The sequence below is a fragment of the Lytechinus variegatus genome, chromosome 19, assembly GCF_018143015.1.
Source record: "Lytechinus variegatus isolate NC3 chromosome 19, Lvar_3.0, whole genome shotgun sequence".
NCBI lineage: Eukaryota > Metazoa > Echinodermata > Echinoidea > Temnopleuroida > Toxopneustidae > Lytechinus > Lytechinus variegatus.
The window spans coordinates 4470961-4489762 of record NC_054758.1 but is presented as its reverse complement, the minus strand read 5'-3'; the positions used below and the strand labels follow the sequence as shown (position 1 = coordinate 4489762).

At 35.1% G+C, this 18802-nt stretch overlaps 1 protein-coding gene across 1 annotated transcript; it reads left to right on the top strand.

The window, feature by feature from the left end:
* LOC121406381 (gastric triacylglycerol lipase-like) lies at positions 1-11431 on the top strand. Its single transcript, XM_041597423.1, has 8 exons — positions 1-161; positions 3131-3444; positions 3833-3983; positions 5544-5636; positions 6502-6651; positions 8962-9033; positions 9748-9816; positions 11063-11431. The coding sequence occupies exons 1-8, from the start codon at positions 30-32 to the stop codon at positions 11309-11311; spliced, it is 1230 nt and encodes a 409-aa protein (XP_041453357.1). The 5' UTR covers positions 1-29; the 3' UTR covers positions 11312-11431.
* Positions 11432-18802: the final 7371 nt, after the last annotated feature.

Below are 18802 nucleotides of genomic sequence, written 5' to 3'. Positions count from 1 at the left end.
AGATTGCAATGCATTGATCAGTTGAAAACATGGCGGTCATTGTGCCCAAAGCTCTGCATGTTCTCTCCATTATATCACTAATTGGAGCGATCACTTGCTACAGATTGGACGCCAGAAACTACAGAAATTTAGGGGAAGATCCCGACGTCAACAGGAATGCGGTAAGAAATTTCATAGTTTTGTTTGAATAGCATATTTTCAGTTGGAAATGGATCGAAGTGGTGTAGGTGATTGTCGGAAGAAAGGCTTGTGTGTACGTGGTAGGTGTGTCATGGGCGAACCCCGGTGTCGTCCAATCAGAGTGCCGCATTTTCTTACGTAACTTTGAGCTTGGCCGTGAACCTGCCCAGCTTTATGTAAGGGTCCCCGTGCATCGATCACCTTGCGATGTAACGTGGGATTAAACATGAATTTCTTGTTATTTCACATAAATTTTCAGTTGATAATGCCCCTATCATATTCTTGACTTGAGTAGTATGCAAAAAATATAAAAATATGAGAAAAATGTATGACATTCTTGGAAAAAAAAGTCCTTGGCCATGGCCAGTCATTTTTTTAAGATTGAACAAAAAACGGTGTCCCATGGACACCGTTTTAAGAGAATGGGTGTGCAGATCTGCACACCCATTCTCTTTACTTACGATTCAATTCAGTTACAAAAAAAACAATGCAACGAGCACTGTGCAGACTATAGCACCTTTACCATCCTTGTGTAAATTGTCTGTTGATTGTTGAGTCCATACAGGCAATCCAGTTGCGGTGCTTTCCTGCAAGACTAAAAAAGATGAATGACACATTTTGTCCTTTTCATTGCAGTCTGTAGTGTAGAATGTACATGTATGATGGTGGGCCCCAAGTCTGCGCATCTAACAATTTGAGTTAAGATTTAACATGAATTTCTTCTTATTTCACAAAATCTTTTAGTTAATAGTGTTCCTTATAATATTAAGAGTAAGTGTACCACATTTCTCATTAAAAAATGAAAGAAAACATAAGATTTTCTTGAAAAAACCTCTGGCAGTCATTTTCAGATTGAAAAAAAAAATGGTATCCCATGTTTGCGCACTCATTCACTTTAAAGGATAAGTCCAGCCCAACAAAAACTTGATTTGAATAAAAAGAGAAAAATTCAACAAGCATAACACTGAAAATTTCATCAAAATCAGATGTAAAATAAGAAAGTTGACATTTTAAAGTTTCGCTTCATTTCACAAAACAATCATATGCACATCTTGGTCGGTATGCAAATGAGGGAACTGATGACATCACTCACTATTTCTTTTGTATTATATTATATGAAATATGAAATATTTTGATTTTCTCGTCATTTTCATGTGAAATGAAGTTTCATTCCTCCCTGAACACGGAGAATTTGAGTTATATCGCAAACGTTTTACATATTATATGAAATGCAAAATTTTATTACATTTTTGGTATATTTCGTTTTCCTACATGCACACATGTATGCTTCAATTTCTTTTTCGCTTCATTCTTTCATTTCCCTTACCTTTCTGCCTTTTCATTCCCACTTCTCCACCCCATGATTTATCCTTTTCTAAACATCTCTCCCTCTCTTTCTCTCTCCCTGTTTTCCTTTCTCTTATCCCATATTTCATCCTCTCCTTCATTTCTATGTTTCTTTCTCTCTTGCTCTCTTTCTTTATGCCATTCTTTCAACCCTTAGTCTGTTAAAAGTTGTATTTAGTCTTAAGATGTAGTTATTTCATATTATTATGTAATTGAATTGTGAAAATGATGTGTAATCAAATTTCTAACATTACAATTGTAAACTTCATGTAATTCAGCCTTTGGGCTGCGATATGTTGTTTTTACCAATAAATACCATTTTACTACTTTTACCGGAATTCCATTATTTCAAATTTAACATTATGTGCTTCAGGCAAGGAGGTCCTAATCATCAAATTCGTAAAAATTGAAATATTGTATAATTCAAACAATAAAAAGCAAAAGAAATAGTGACATCATCGACTCTCTCATTTGGATGTACATGTAACTGGCTCGTTCATTTAACTGTTATTTTAAAAATGAGCGAAATTTTGAAATGTCATAACTTTCTTATTTTACATCCGATTTGGATGAAATTTTTCGGTATTGTGCTTGTTTGATTTTTCTTTTTTGATTCAAATCAACATTTTTCTGAGGTGGACTTGACCTTTAAACACGATTCAGGGATTTTAATGACAAAGGCTGCATTTTGAGGCCGTCACATGAAATGCCCTGAGTAAGATTTTTTTATGAATACCTGTCTATGCATTGCATGTGTAAAGTTCGTGCTCGTTGCATATCTTCTTTTACTAGAATCGCGCAGATACGCAGGTGCGCAGACTATGGAGACTGCGCAGACATGGGGGAACTCACCATAAATTGATCATCAGTGGTATATTGGTCATGTCATGGATCATAAACTACACTTATTAAAAAAAGGGAAAATGAATGGGTCTATACTACAGTGACACTTTTCAGCTGGTTGTCTATTTCGAATTTTGGTTTTTGTTCTAACTTTCAACTCATGGAGTTCTGAGATAATTTTCATCAAATTTTGTTCAGATTTTTTTTTCATTTTTGCCATCAAATTAGCAAAGTCTCTTACATCACATACATGTAGACCTAATGTTGATGATTTTCTTATGTCTCCTTTGTATTTGAATTGTACATTGATTATCAGTATTTTTGTTGCACAATCTTTAACAGAGTTCAGCATGTTTGGTAGATCTAACAAAACCATTTGTGCAAAATATAAATGATGATGGCAATTGGCAATAGATGATGATGATGATATTGATGAAAATGATGATATTGAAGATGATGATGATTGATGATAATGATGATGTTGATATTGATGAAGATGATATTGAAGATGATGATTGTGATGGTGATGATGATGACAATTATGATGAGGATGATGTTGATATTGATGAAGATGATATTGAATATGACGATTGATGGTGATGATGACGATTAAGGTAGACATTGAGACTCATGATTTTATCTGTCTCAATTCAGCTGAGTTAATTTTGCTCAAATACTATCTCACAATTTGCAACATCAGTATCAACATCTTCAGCCAAAAATAAAAGTCACTTAATCATCACTCTAATTTTTTCCATAGAGTGAATTAATTACAAGCAAAGGCTACCCTTGTAAGGAATACTCTGTCCAGACTGAAGATGGTTTTATCCTCGGTGTCCAACGCATTCCCTATGGTCGCAACGAATCAGAGTACACCCCACGACCCGTTGTCTTCTTGCAGCACGGCCTTCTAGCATCTGCCACCAACTGGTTGACGAACCTTGCGAATGAGAGCCTGGCATACATTCTTGCTGATGCTGGTTTTGACGTGTGGCTCGGCAACGTTCGGGGGAATGTCTATTCGAGGAAAAGCATCAAGTACAAGCCAGAAGATGTGGAATTCTGGAAATGGAGGTTTGTTGTTCTAGCTTTCATGGATTTTATCGGGTGGAGTGGTGTTTCAAAGAGAGTTGATTATGACTTATTGGCAAAATTGAAGTTATTCTAAAGAATTCGTTCTTTACACTTCAATTTGTTTTCATTGAATGATGTTCAAGTCATTTTCTTTCAAGGAAAAAACTCCTCATGAAATATTAAGCCAATGTAACTTTACGGACAAAAAGGAGAATTATTTAATTAGAAAACTATTTTCATCAGAAAAGTTATGATTTGATGTGTACAATTGTCCTTTATTTTATGAATTCCTTCTTTGTTCAATTTCAAGTGTCCCCCCTCACTCTGTGACCAATGACTGTAGCTTTTATTGTATCATGCCAAACCGTTTATCTTTTTATTTTCCTAGTTGGGATGAAATGGCCAAGTACGATCTACCAGCCATGATAAACCTTGCTTTGAAGGAAACAAATCAACGAGATCTCTTCTATATCGGCCACTCTCAAGGAACGACAATCGCATTTGCAGAGTTTTCCAGAAACATTGAGCTTGCATCCAAGGTTAGTTTAAAAAAAAAAGGTCGCTGAGATTAGTCAGAAAATAATTTGTGATGGGGGCGGTGATTGGCAATCTCTTATCATCAAGGCAAGCTTGCTGTAGCAGCATACGCAGGATTTTTTAAAAGGGCGGGGGGGGGGGGGTTGAGATGCGTGAAAATTTGACAAGCCAAAAGAAAAAAAGAAAATTTGGCTAGGAAAAAAAAAAAGGTCTTTTCGTAAAAAAAAAAATTGACAAGCAACAAAAAATCTGAGGGGGGAGTTGAACCCCTGCAACATCCCCCACCCCCTGCGTATGTGCCTGGTAGCTATCAACTATCTCTCAGCTCATGCAGTGCATCCCGCTTGATGGGGGAAATTGGAAGTGATCACTTATTTGGAAAAGAAAAACTTATATGCATATCCTGGTCGGTATGCGAATGAGGGTAATGATTACATGTACACCACCCACTTACCATTTCAATAAATGAAATATGATACTCTAATGAATTTCAATTATATGCTGTGAAATTAAATTCGAACCCCATCTTGCACATGTGGAAGCTTCATTACTGTGATGAAGAGTTTCCTAATTGTCATGTCAAGTCTGAAAAAAATTGCAATATTCTACAATTCATTGAAATACAAAAGAAAAGCTGATTGAGTGACATTGACTGTCTCATTTCTTACCAGTGTTGTGTGTATGTATGTATTTGTTTTTTTGAAAAATAAGCAAAGATAAACAACAATTTCCACTTTTTTCCAAATCTGCTTTTACTGTATATTTATATGAGACAAGTGCTCAATGTGTAAACCAAATCAAGTACCTGCTCTCCCGCACAAAGGAAGGAAATTGTTGCTCCAATTCCTTTTTTCCCTTTCCTGCTTTTGTGTCAGAACAATGAAGGACTCTAGATGAGCTTTTCATTTTCCTTTGTTGAAGATTTATGGTTAGAGTTCACAGTACTGAGGTTGCTGAAGATAATATGTAATCAGGGTAGCCACTTCAGTTCCGAAAATTGTTCTCCCAGGGGGCCCTGCATTATTATTACCCCGGCTAAGCTAGGCTACCTATTCAAGTGCACACAGCTTTTTGAGGAATTACTTCCTGCCTCTACCCATTTACCTCACCTGGGTCGAGTGCAGCACACTGGATAAATTCCTTGCTGAAGGAAACTATGTCATGGCTGGGATTTGAACCCACGACTCTCTGTTTCAAAGTCCGGAGACTAATCCACTGGGCACGACGCTCCACTAATCCATCTGCTTGTGATCAATTTCCATGTTTTTTTTTTAAGCCTTCTGTTCAATTTTGTGAATTTGATTTAAAAAAAAATAGTTTTTCACCCACTTCCATCAGTTTTGACTGATTATTTTACCCTAAAGAGTTAATCATGTAAAGTGAAATTTATTAATGTATATCTGGTGATATCAGATTAACAAAATTTGTGCCATTTATCTATCAGAAACATTCAAAGGCACTGGCCCCCACAATATGTATAGCTATTCCACAAATTTTCAGTCCTTTTGTTAAGGATATATTCTGATTTTTTTGTTGATTTTTTTGTTTCTCCCATACTATAGGTCAAGATGATGTATGCATTAGCTCCGGTAACGAGAGTGGGTAACATGACAAGCCCTCTTCGCTACCTTACATACTTCCTCCCTGAAATTAAGGTAAGTAAACCTATTCATTTGAATCTGTATGTGAACAGCTTTTCATTCAAATTGGCAGCACCATTATTTTTTTTCTTTCACGAACGTTCGTGTTTCTGGTATGAATATTGTTAAGAAGTTTTCCATCTCATTCATGGCTGATTTTTTTTATCTGTATTTGAACAGATTTTCTTTCAAGTTTAGCAGCACCAGCTATTTTTCACTTAAAAATATTCATGTGAAATTAATATGAGTTTTCAAAAAGAATTTGTAGAAGCTCCCAGCCAATTTGTAACAGAATTCTTTGAATACTTGTATGTATTTGAATGGCTATTCCCTCAAATTGTTAACACCAATATATTTTTCTTATAAATTTCCATGTATCTTAATAAGGTTAATTGAAAAAAGAATGTTTAGAAGATTGCCAAATTGCATGTTCATATAGGGAATTTGGACTGCTCCATTGCATTGCCGATTTAAGGATTTTAGTGACTATTCATCACTTGAAAACTTAGCACCAAATGATAGGTATTGATGCAATGAATATGAGCATATTGTGTGCAGGAGAATGCGATTGTAAAATGTTTAGTATCGTATATGTAATAAAAATGATATTTTGGATACTATTGTATATTTTCTCCCTTTCCAGTTTCTCTTCGAATGAGTCCCTGCTAATCAATGATTTTTCTGAGGTCATTTTGCCTCTGATGAAGATTCTGCTAGGATCGAAAGCTTAGGCCCTTTTGACTCTATAATTTACTCCATGGGCTCTCTTTTATTAGATAAGCAGTTTTCAGCAGTTTCTTTCTGCCATTTTTCTGAAGAAGTAGATGTAAAAGGAAAAATTAATTTTATCATTGTAATTTGTCTTCTTCATCCTTTCCAGTTCCTCTTTGAAATCTTAGGGGAGGGCGAGTTTATGCCGAGCAACGAGTTTGTGAAGTGGTTAGCCAAAGACATGTGTACTGTAGATAAGACGCTGTGTTCAAACGTTCTCTTTGTCATCTGTGGTTTTGACGAAAAGAATCTTAACATGGTAAGTCTCAGCCAAGGTTGGGCTCAATAGACCAGTTCGTAGTTACTTCATGGGCAATTTTGGTCAAATGACCTTTCATTTCTTTCATCATGATAGGCAGATTTCAAAGCAAGATATTACGTAAGCTTGCCTTACATAGCAGGATGAAGAAATTGAATAGAGCAGGTGACTAGAATAGCACACCGATGAACACTATGTACTTGACAAACTGTGAAATACCAGTCGTTCGTGGAAGCATTGTTGTTATTTGTGGATGTAATTAAAACGACAATTCAAAAGAATATATGAATAATCAAGACATCAAAGTTGGTGCTTATCTCATTAGATTTTAAAGCACCATGTCACTTTAGTACAAATGACCTTCTTCTGATCATGCGTAGAATCTTTTGATCATGCGTAGAATCTTTTGATCATGCGTAGAATCTTTTGATCATGCGCAGAATCTTTTGATCATGCGTAGAATCTTTTGATCATGCGTAGAATCTTTTGATCATGCGTAGAATCTTTTGATCATGCGTAGAATCTTTTGATCATGCGTAGAATCTTTTGATCATGCGTAGAATCTTTTGATCATGCGTAGAATCTTTTGATCATGCGTAGAATCTTTTGATCATGCGTAGAATCTTTTGATCATGCGTAGAATCTTTTGATCATGCGTAGAATCTTTTGATCATGCGTAGAATCTTTTGATTATGCGTAGAATCTTTTGATCATGCGTAGAATCTTTTGATCATGCGTAGAATCTTTTGATCATGCGCAGAATCTTTTGATCATGCGTAGAATCTTTTGATCATGCGTAGAATCTTTTGATCATGCGCAGAATCTTTTGATCATGCGCAGAATCTTTTGATCATGCGTAGAATCTTTTGATCATGCGCAGAATCTTTTGATCATGCGTAGAATCTTTTGATCATGCGTAGAATCTTTTGATCATGCGCAGAATCTTTTGATCATGCGCAGAATCTTTTGATCATGCGTAGAATCTTTTGATCATGCGTAGAATCTTTTGATCATGCGTAGAATCTTTTGATCATGCGTAGAATCTTCTGATCATGCGTAGAATCTTCTGATCATGCGTAGAATCTTTTGATCATGCGTAGAATCTTTTGATCATGCGTAGAATCTTTTGATCATGCGTAGAATCTTTTGATCATGCGTAGAATCTTTTGATCATGCGTAGAATCTTTTGATCATGCGTAGAATCTTTTGATCATGCGCAGAAAGGAACTAGGAACTGGCTTATTACTTACTTCAATTACAATTACGTAATTGAAGAAATGTTCAATTACAGTTACTTTTCAATTAAATTACAATTTTTCAGTTACAATTACCAATTACTTTTGTCAATTACAACTATAATGCAATTACTTTCTATAAGTCATAAATCGGATCAGTTTATTTTGTATGTAGCACCACCTATTTTGTGCACTTCTTTATAGCAAAAGTGTCTCCTCTTTCTAAAATATCATTAATTTGGGGTTAAAAATCTTATTTTTTTGGTCAAATTTTCCTCAGAAAAATGTGCCCCCCACTTATGGAAAATCCTGGATGAATTGAATGTACAAAAGTAATTGACAATAATTTAAGTCAATTACAATTGTTCAATTACAATTACTTTCCCATAAATTCAATTACATAGTATAATTACTTTAAAAAATGTAACTAAATAATTGATCAATTACTTTGTAATTAATCAAATCATTTATTTCCACAATAATATTTAAAAAAATTACAAATATGTACAGAATAGGAAACAAACATAATTGAAAAAGGAAAGTGAACTGAGTTGATCAAAAGTAATACAAAGATATGTGCATTACTGTGGGGGGAGCCAAAGAAGACAAAATGCACAATCTTTGTGCATCTTTGTAATTGAGCCCAACCATGGTCATATCACCTTATTTTAGGATCGTAAATATTAGTGGAAACTGAATAGAAGGCAAGAGTTTTTAGTGTGATAGATGAAGAGTTATGATATAAACCAGAGCTGAATCAATGCGCAAAAATCAATCAATAAATCAGATTATGCACATTTAAAATTGACCTCAAAATACCACATGTTTTTTGCAGAAGTTGAAAGCTTGAATAATATAATGGTGGAACAAATTTGACAGTCCTATTCATGCCACATATTTTTTTATGACTAGAATACAAATCAATGGAACTGTGATTGTCAGCTATTTACACGTCACATGTATGACTTTGAATAAAAAGTTTTAAAAAAAAGAATGATTTAAGGATTAGTTATATCACATACAGTTCTTGCTATAATTCTGATTTTGCCACTTTTATCTCTTTATTTTTCTCCAGACTCGTCTCCCTGTATACGTTACCCATGATCCTGCAGGGACATCTGTCATGGACGTTGTCCACTATGCACAGGTACGTAACAAACATTGCCAATTTGATCTAATTAATCAAGCTCTTTAAAAAAAATAATTATTAGAAAAAAAATTTAGATATACATGTATAAATAGAGCATGACAAATCTATTTGCCTGATTTTCTTTTTTGTCTCACCTGCAACGCAGTGTGAGACTATAGGCGCCACTTTTCCGACGGCGGCGGTGGCATCAATACCAAATCTTAACTGAAGGTTAAGTTTTCCCAGTAGCAGAGGGTGCACCGATATCATCACTGCAAGACTTAAAAGTATAAACTCTGTGAGTGGCGCGGTCAAAAAATTTTGCGTGGCGGAATGATCGCGGAAAATGTTGAGGAATCAACCCCCCTCAACATTTTCTGCGATCCCCCCCGGTCAGTTTAGGGTGAAAAGAAACATTTGAAAATATTACAGTTGTGATGTGGCAACAATGGATCCAACAGTAAAGATCCAGCATAGGTAAAAATGACCAAATCCCCATGATTTGGAATCAGAAGATCTTGAACGTCGAGGATCAACAAATTAACATATTACTCTTGGGCAGATCCATTGATACAGTAAAAAAAAAATTAAATCATAACTTTCTCACATTTAGATGCTAAACTTCGTGTTGTGGTTTGAGGATATCAATTTTTTAACTTAAGTTATACAAGGAAGTTGATTTGAAAATAATTTTAAGGTTCTTTTCTTTTCATGACTTCATTATTCTTGCAGATGGTTGAGTCAGGCACATTCCAGATGTACGACTACGGAGTAGCAGGAAACATGGCAAGATATAACCAGGTAAGAGACTGGGAAGATAAACCTTTATAATTGAGCACTTCAATAAAATGAATTAACTTCACAAACTGCTCTAACCATGATAATTTGAGAGAGAGTAATTCATATGAACGGGGAAGTCCCACATAAAGCAGGGAAAAATTAGTCGGGGGCTTGGTGATTTTGCCCCGAAATGCTCAAAATATTCCTGGTAAAATAAAAAAAAGCCCTGGAAAATCCCCTTTCATTACAGTGTTAAAGTTTATCCAATACTGAAAATTTAAGCAGTAGGTTGGGAAAAGTAGTCACAGAAAATAGAATAGTGATTTTTTTTTTGCCTGACATCTCCAGAATTTGGTGTACTACCCAATTGTGTGTTACAATGTAGAGCATTTGCACTGCAATGTAAAATTTTGTGCATAGGCCTGATGTAAGATTGATCCCCTTTTTAGTATAGGGTTAAAATAATCTAATTGTTTCATATTGGTTAAGTTGTTTATCAGATCTTTACTAGAAAATTCTGCTCAGTAAACTTTGTAAATTGACCTGTGAGATCCTCCTCAAAGACAGCCTTCTGTAAATGTCCCCATGGACTGATCCTTAAACTGGTGGGAGGAGACATAAATATCAATAAACTTAAAACTTGATATTTATGTCTCCTCCCACTGCACAGATGAGTGGCAATCAAGTGAATAGTATTGGCGGTATCAAAGTCAAAGGTCAGAGGTCGTAAAGTTCATTTTTGTAAAAACTAAATGATCTGTTTGACTGTTTGACATATCATTTTGGAACTTCATGAATGCCTATGTATGAATGATCTGGACCCCATTGCATAAAAGTTACTATTATGGTAACTTAGCCGTCCAATGGTAACTACCATGGTAATGCTGATCAATGACCAATCAAAATCAAGTATTCCAGGCAAGTTACCAACCATTGCATGGCAAAGTTACCATAATGGCAACTTTTCTTCAATGGGGCCCAGATTTGATTATGGGGTCAAAGGTCATTTGAAAATCTCAGAAGTACATGTATGTGTGTGTCATGTTATCATTATTATTATTATTTTATTTGGCATTCAAAAGACAAAGAATACAAACAGATCAAAGACAAGATCAATCAAACTTGTACAAGATAGAGAAAATAAGACCTGAATGAGAGTTGGAGAGGCTGTATTTTGGTCTGGCAGTAACGGAGGCATACACATTGAATGTGTGAATCCATCTATTTTTTTTAAAAGGTATTTTCATTTGTATATTGTTACCCTCAGAGCACCCCACCCCTGTACAATCCAGAAGGCATGACCACTCCGGTGTCCATCTTCTGGGGCGACAAGGACTACCTGGCCGACCCGAAGGACGTCCAGTGGCTCATACCAAAACTGACCAAGGTCATTCAGGGGAACCACCATTATGAGGACTACGATCACCTTGACTTCATCTGGGGTATGGACGCGCCGAGTCGAGTGTACGCACCCATCGTCACGGACCTGAAGAAGAGATCCGGTGGGACGTTATAGCAGTTGGGTGTCGTAGAGTAGATGTATTTTTACTTGGATTTGCTGGGGGGTGTTTCACAAAGATTTAAGTATGACTTAAGTCGCACTTAAATACCGACGCGTACATGATATGCAACGCGCAATCTTATTGATAGATACGCATTAGTGCGCGTCCTCGATCTGACCGATGCGGTCAAGCCTTTCATACCGTACACAACACGGTATTTAAGTGCTACTCTAAGTCATACTTAATACTGAAACACCCACAAGGTATGAGTGCTGAATGCTGTGAGAGTGGTGATTTTTATGTGATGTAGGTAACTTATCATAAAGATCTCTGGTAACCTTACAACTCGTCCATGATCTGATACTTCAGATTTATTATCTATTTATCTATGCCTCTCTTATTATGATGCTGTTATGTAAATGAATTGTTGTAATTGTTACGTTATGCTATATACATTGTAACAGCGTCCCATGGGAGACCAACTCATTATTGAATGGGCTTCCTTTTTTTTTTTAACAAAATAAATAAATCCTCAGATAGGACTCAAAACTGTAGCTTCTCTGCTTTCACTTGAAAGCGAAAACCTCTGAGCAATTTTGTCATAAAAAGTCATCAAAAATATCTTATTTTTTATGTTTAAGTGGATATAATTCGTCTTTATTGCTCAAAGAGTATACCAATGGGTACTCTATATGTATGCAAATCGTCGTAGGTTGGTTTTATCTATGATTTCCTCATTTTAGAAACCGCATAGCAAAATATGCAGATATTTTCCTTCGTATTTTATCTTTCCCAGTGCTCAACTTTGTTTGGGTATTTATTTGATATATAAAATTTGATTTTTTAAAGCATTTCAAATGCATTTTTATTTCCTTCAAACATAATGGTACTTTTTATTCACTTTTGTTATTCGTTGAGATGAAAAATTGATTTTTGATATTTGTCAGTTTTAGTATCTTGAAATTCTGCTCTTGGAGCACAATTCATAGTTTCACTTTTAATGCTTACTCAATTATTCTCTAAAATTCATTTTTTTATATTTAATATTGGATTTATTTATCCTCTCATTGTATAGTTATATTCATTATTGTTATTGTTTTTTTTGGGGGGGACCGGGGAGGGAAGGAGTTTAACTTAGATAGTTATAAGAGTAATGTGAATGTTATGTGTTGTTATATATATGTGATATGAATGTTTTTATTCCGAGTGGCTTTGATATTCTCGCACCCTTCTTTGGGTGATGAATACTTAAAGTCACTACAACGCGATGCCAAGCAATGCAACTTACTTATGTTAGATTTAGAATGTGCCATCCATGAAATGTGTACATATCTGTATATAAGACTTTGTCTTTTTTTTTAGGTTGTTCATACTTTTTTAATTGTCGGACATGAGCTGTTTTTAAATGATGAATTGTGCAATAGCCTAATGCTAACAGAATGTAGATTAATAGTTTGCCTCGGACTATATTTTATTTAAAACGATTGCCCTGTGTAATGCCCATCATTATTAGATGATTTCTTTTATCTAATAATGTAATCATTCCTGTATAATTTATATTTCATTTGTTGTCATAAAAACAGTTATTACCTATACAAGACATTTTAGCAGTAAATGAATATCATATTTTGCTCGAGGTAAATATTTGTCATATTGCCCACCCCAGGCTTTGCCCATAGGAATCCTGTACAAAAACAGAGGGCAATATTGGCCATATTACTTCTCTTGCTCAAAACTTAGCAAGGGTTACTGCGATAAATTTGTGAATAACCTGGAATCAGGAGTGATGAGCAAACAGGCATATAAATTGTTCAAAATAATAGCTTGAATTACATATTATGCAACCTTACATTTAGGTTATGATAATATTGACTCATTTGACTGGCTCTTCTTTCGGGAAACATCAATTATGTTGCCCTTAAAAGAACCATATTACCCTCGTCTAAAGACTCAGGCCCATATGATTCTGCTGCAGGCAACATGTTTGATGTTCCCCTCAAAGCTAGTCAATATTATATAAATATTCTGACTTTTTGAAGCTTTTAAGTTAATCTGTTGTAGAGTACTTAATAGATATTAAAGATTAGTAAATCCTATTTAATTTGTTCAGTTTGGTTGAAAATCAACTTGAATTTGATTTATGAGGTGTGATCGATTCCCTCTCTTTCCTTGTTTATGAAAAAAATTAAAAACATCTGATTTCATTTGCATCTATGAACTTGAATGGAAGTGAATTTAAATATTTATGGAAATAGTGATATTGTTATATACATGTACCTAAAATATATTACAATGACAAAGTATGTAAACAAGAATACATATACATGTATTGTGAGAGTACAGAGTGTATTAACAACAACCGAAGTATCAATGAAGCTAAAAAGAATAGCATGAATGTTTGTAAATAGGAAATAAGTTGAGATCGATCTTAAAACACATTTAAAAATGAACAATAGATAACCTAGAAGGTTTGGAGTGATTCTCTTATTCTATTGTGATCTAATCATGATATTACAATTAAAGGCCACCGCACACCTTGACGACCTGACTGGTCTACGACTGGGTGAGTGGAGATGAATTGCGAGGTAGTCGTAAGCCTCGACACCGTACACCTTGCAATCCGATTACCATGCGGTCTGCGACTCACGCATACGTTCTTTGCTTTTTGCCATAGCAACTGAGAACATGGCACTTGCTACTGTGTATGCGCGTTGCATATCATGTGCATGTACGCGTCGTTCAACTCTGCTGTCTGATTGGCTGGAAGTTGGATTGAGCTTGCGATCCAGTCATTAGGATTCAACATGTCAAATCCTTACGATTTTCCTTGCGACTTGTCTATGACCGGTCTGCGACTCTCAAACTGACAAGAGCTGTGACGTAACATCTCCCCTCACTCAGCTCAGTCGCAAGCCAGTCGTAGACCAGTCAGGTCGTAAGGTATGCGGTGGCCTTAACATACTTGATATTTTGCATTAATTAATCATTTTAAGAACTGGATAATTTTCACTATGGTGGTGGAAATGCACTGCCTTTTCAGTACTTGCTCAAAAAAAAAATCATGGATGTACAGAATATGTTGGTGCTTCCTGTATTAATACAATGTGCATGTAAGCATAGTGTGCTATGTCATATGTCATCATGTTTGTATACTGTAGAAAATCAGATATTCCTAATCCTAAAATTGTCTGTTTCTTGTGAAATATTTGTTCTCAACCAAAACATACCAAATATAAAGTTATGCTCAAAAGTTAGTGAACCCTCCCACAAATTGCACTCCTTCATGCTGAGTGTTGAATGTAGACAACACTGCAATGTCAGGCAAGCCCAGAGAAACGAACTGTATGGAATGTAATATTTTACCACCTGTCTTCACAATTATATATCTAGAACATGGCAGAACTTGAACACTTTAAATAAGCTCATTTTCTGTTGGGGTTCATTAACTTATTAGCACCGTGGTAAACAATGAATGATGGTGTTGAATTTTATTCAACTATCGCAATGTTAAAGATAAATGCCAGTTGTGGCAACAATTTCAAAATGAGTTCATACAGAATCCAATGAAATGGCCACCAAAGTGTCTGTCTGTATAAATAAACACATAGTGCCAAAGAATTCTGGAAGAAATTGTGTAATTGCCGAGAAATTAGCAAATAAGCACGGGATTCGGGTCAAGCGTCGGGCCGACATTCAAAGCAATAATAATACATTGTCCCACGTGCGCTTATCTGTGTTGGTGATCTTCAATGCGAACATTTTCAGCGTAGATTTCAAGATTGGCAAAGTTCGGTTTATGTAACTGTACCAGATCAATATCCTTGATGATATAGTAACAATTAAGCCTGGTTTTAAAGACTTTCTCGCGAATTCATTGTTTACTGCAACTACTTTCATTTATCTTTAAGTTACTGTATCCAACTCCCTTGTCATAATTTTTTATTACATTTCAGTTCAATATTCTAATTCCATTCTAGGGTTATATTGTATATGTACATTGATCTCATTTCCAGTGGTTTTATTTTGTATCATGACAGATAATTATTTGAATTATAAATATGTATATAATATTACACCTTTGCCTTGATGGTTGATGTCTTCTAAAAATCGATGAAATTGATTGATATTAAAAGTACCAATAAATCAAGAAATAAATGTTATTGTTGTATTTGGCTGTTTGATAATGTATTTTGTAAAGGCTAAGTCAATCGCCAACAGGTTGATATTGATAAAAAGTAGAAAAATGTAAATAGCATAACTGTAGAAATTTCATCAGTATTGTTTAGTGTTTCTTATTTTCACCAATTATAACCTGACCTCTATGTGGATAAGGAAGTATATGACGTCACATACTTAATTATTCAGTTCAACTCTCCTGTTGGGATGGACGGGGGGGGGGGGGGGGGTGTTTTATGAATGTTGCCAGCGCTGACTAAATTGTCAGAGCTGACAATTTTAGTGAAATCCTTGGTTTTGATTGGCTTAGAGGCACTAACCTCTGACTGTCACCATGGTAACTGTCTGAAAAGACAATTGTCAGTGCTGACAGCTTCATGAAACGGTCCCCCGATCTTATTACTTCTGTTAATCATTTCTTTATTACAAAACAACATACAATGAAAGGGAACACAATGTGAAAAGTATAGGAAGAAATGAAATACCCCCCCCTTGCATTTTCTGAAGATACCTGGAAAAAAATTAAGAGATATTGTAACGTATCAACATTAATTTAGCATTTTCAGCTCCTTTTCCCTGCCCCCACTCTCAACTTGTTGGTGTCATCTAAAAGTTGAATTTATTGGCTTTCCATATATATAGTATTTTCCCCCAAAGTGACATATTTTTGGTTTAGGGGCCATTTCAAAAGTGTATAGTTTTCTTTGAGACGCACTGTAGATATCTCATGACAGACAATCATTGCTTGACATAATTTTATTTTATTAAGAAATGAAATATTCACCATAACCATGATAATCATTAATCGAGGCACCAATAACGCATCACCAAAATGGTCCTCTAAAAACATTGCTCTGTTTCTATTTGTGTTAGTGGAGACGGGGGAACTATTACGTTGACAAAAGAACCTAGAGCAAATATTTTCCAAGGCGATCAAATATTGAAGTGTCTTCCTTTGTCGATGCTCTTAGCACTATACTTCAGTACTCACCCCCGCCCCCCCCCTGCCCCTTATTTCAATCTACACAACCGGCAACACACCGACTATGTTCATTTAGGGATATTTATTTTATGACATACATGCGTTGATTCTGAGGGGTACAGGGGAATGAGCCCCTCATTTTGATACAAGTTGTATACTGTTATTCCTTTGTTACGTAAGAACTGTTCAATTTTAAGACATGATTTAGCCTGATCCATGTTTTAATGAGGGGAAATGATCAGTCATTTCCTGAGTGGGTTCTTCTATCCTCTCTCTTTCTTTTATTTCTTTTGTAAGATTCGTTTTTTTTCTTTCCGCTTACGAAATGATAACTGTTTTTTCTTTGAGACAATTAAGGTCCTTTTTGGGAATGAGAATCCTTTTTTGAAGCTTACCTATTTTTTTTACAAGAAGAAATCTCCCGAACAAATTCGATTCACCTCCTGCCCCCTACCAATACATGAAATATCAGATACGTCTCTGATTACAGAGAAGGTTGAAATAAGATAAATGAAATATCACAAGAATCAGTAACTTGTATACGTTTCATAAATCAAACAAACTGAATTGTGAAAATAAACCCTTTTTAAAACTCATCTCTTGTTTTCTTGACCGAAAACATCTCCAAAGCAATTTGATCCATCTTTTGTGCCCCCATTTATGAAATGCCACATTCGCTTCTGATTACAGAATGTTGAAATGGAACAAATTATCACAAGAATTAGTTACTTGTATTCATAACAAACTAAAATAATTATGAAAAGACAGCGGAAGGTGGGAAGGAGTCAGAGAAAAAAATATCAGAAAGATATGTAAAAAAAAAGAAGAAGAAAGAAAAGGTAACGAGAGAATACCATGCATGACTGCAAAACTAGATCGGTGCACAAAATGGTAATGTTCACCTCTTTCCCTTGAGTAAATCATTATCTTTTAATCAAATACTCGAGCTCAGACAACAGCCCCCGGCAGACAATACAAGCCCTAAACTTTATCATGTAGGCCTATATCTTCAGTAGCGAACATCTCCGCGTGTGTTGTTGGTTACAACAAAATTACAAGACGTTAGTTAATTACACGACATTGGTTAATTACATCCCATGTTCCAAGCTGCGGAATTCTTCCATTGTTTTTTGATAATTATTAGGATGCATCGCACATGGTGAGTTCGCGACGCACATAATTATGATCAATTTTGCATTGTTACCGCCAATAATGATACGAATCAAAATGGTGCTCAAATTTGATCAGTATTCGTGAAAGATATTGTCAAATCAGGACTAGCTCCCAGTCTGTCTCTTGGAAAACAACGTAGCTATTGTGACGATATAATATATCACTGTTTAATATGTTGTATCGAGTGCTTTTGTGAACTTTGGACGTTGAAGCATTATAGCAAGGAGTAATTCGTAGATATTTAGAAAAGGAGTTATTTCCAGACAACCCACAGAGAGACTTCAGATACAGGTAGGAAGATCATTTCAATGTATATTTCTTCTGAAAAGGTAAAATATTTATCTTACCATGATATTGTTACAAATTACAACTGTGTAGTTTTGTATAGGCATACGATTTAAATAACTAGAAGATCACGAAAAGCAACATTTGGATACAGGAATAATGAAATACACAAACATATATGTTTTTTTTGTTAAATGCACCAATTTTTTAATATGTTTTCTCTTCCTATAACTTCTTTGTTGATTGTAGTCTATGTGTATTGGCCTATTATAGATTTGATTATTCTTTTAAGTTCTTGATTTACCATGACATAAGGGGATCACTGTTTAGCAAGCCATAGGCTTTTGTTGTGATTCCATAGACATTTTATTGTATATATCTTCTTGGCATTTTATGAATTATTAATAAATTGAATTGAATTGATTTTACAATCTACTTGAAGTGTATCTGAAATGATGTAACCGGTAACGTAAATGAGACTGAATTTATTTATTAAACTACATTGACATGTCAGTCAGTAGCGTAATGAGCGAAAAAAAATGAAGAGCCAAACATGGTATAGGCCTATTCGCAAGCGAGCAAAATTTTGGCCCTCTTAATAAGAAAATGTGATTTTGATTTTTATTAGTGATAAATTTTGGCAATACATGTATACTTAGAAAACGATTTTATATTTCACCCTTTTCCTTTCCTTTCCCTTTTTCCTCTCCAGGCGGGTGTTTCAAAAAGTTGTCCTTAAATTAAGAGCGACTTAAGAACGATTGGTGATCCTTTCTTAATTACAACTTAACATAATTACAACTGAACATTTAATCATGGAGCTATTACAGATGGTCATGTCACTTGTGAACAACTCTCCCCATTACCTTAGTATATATTTCACTTAAAT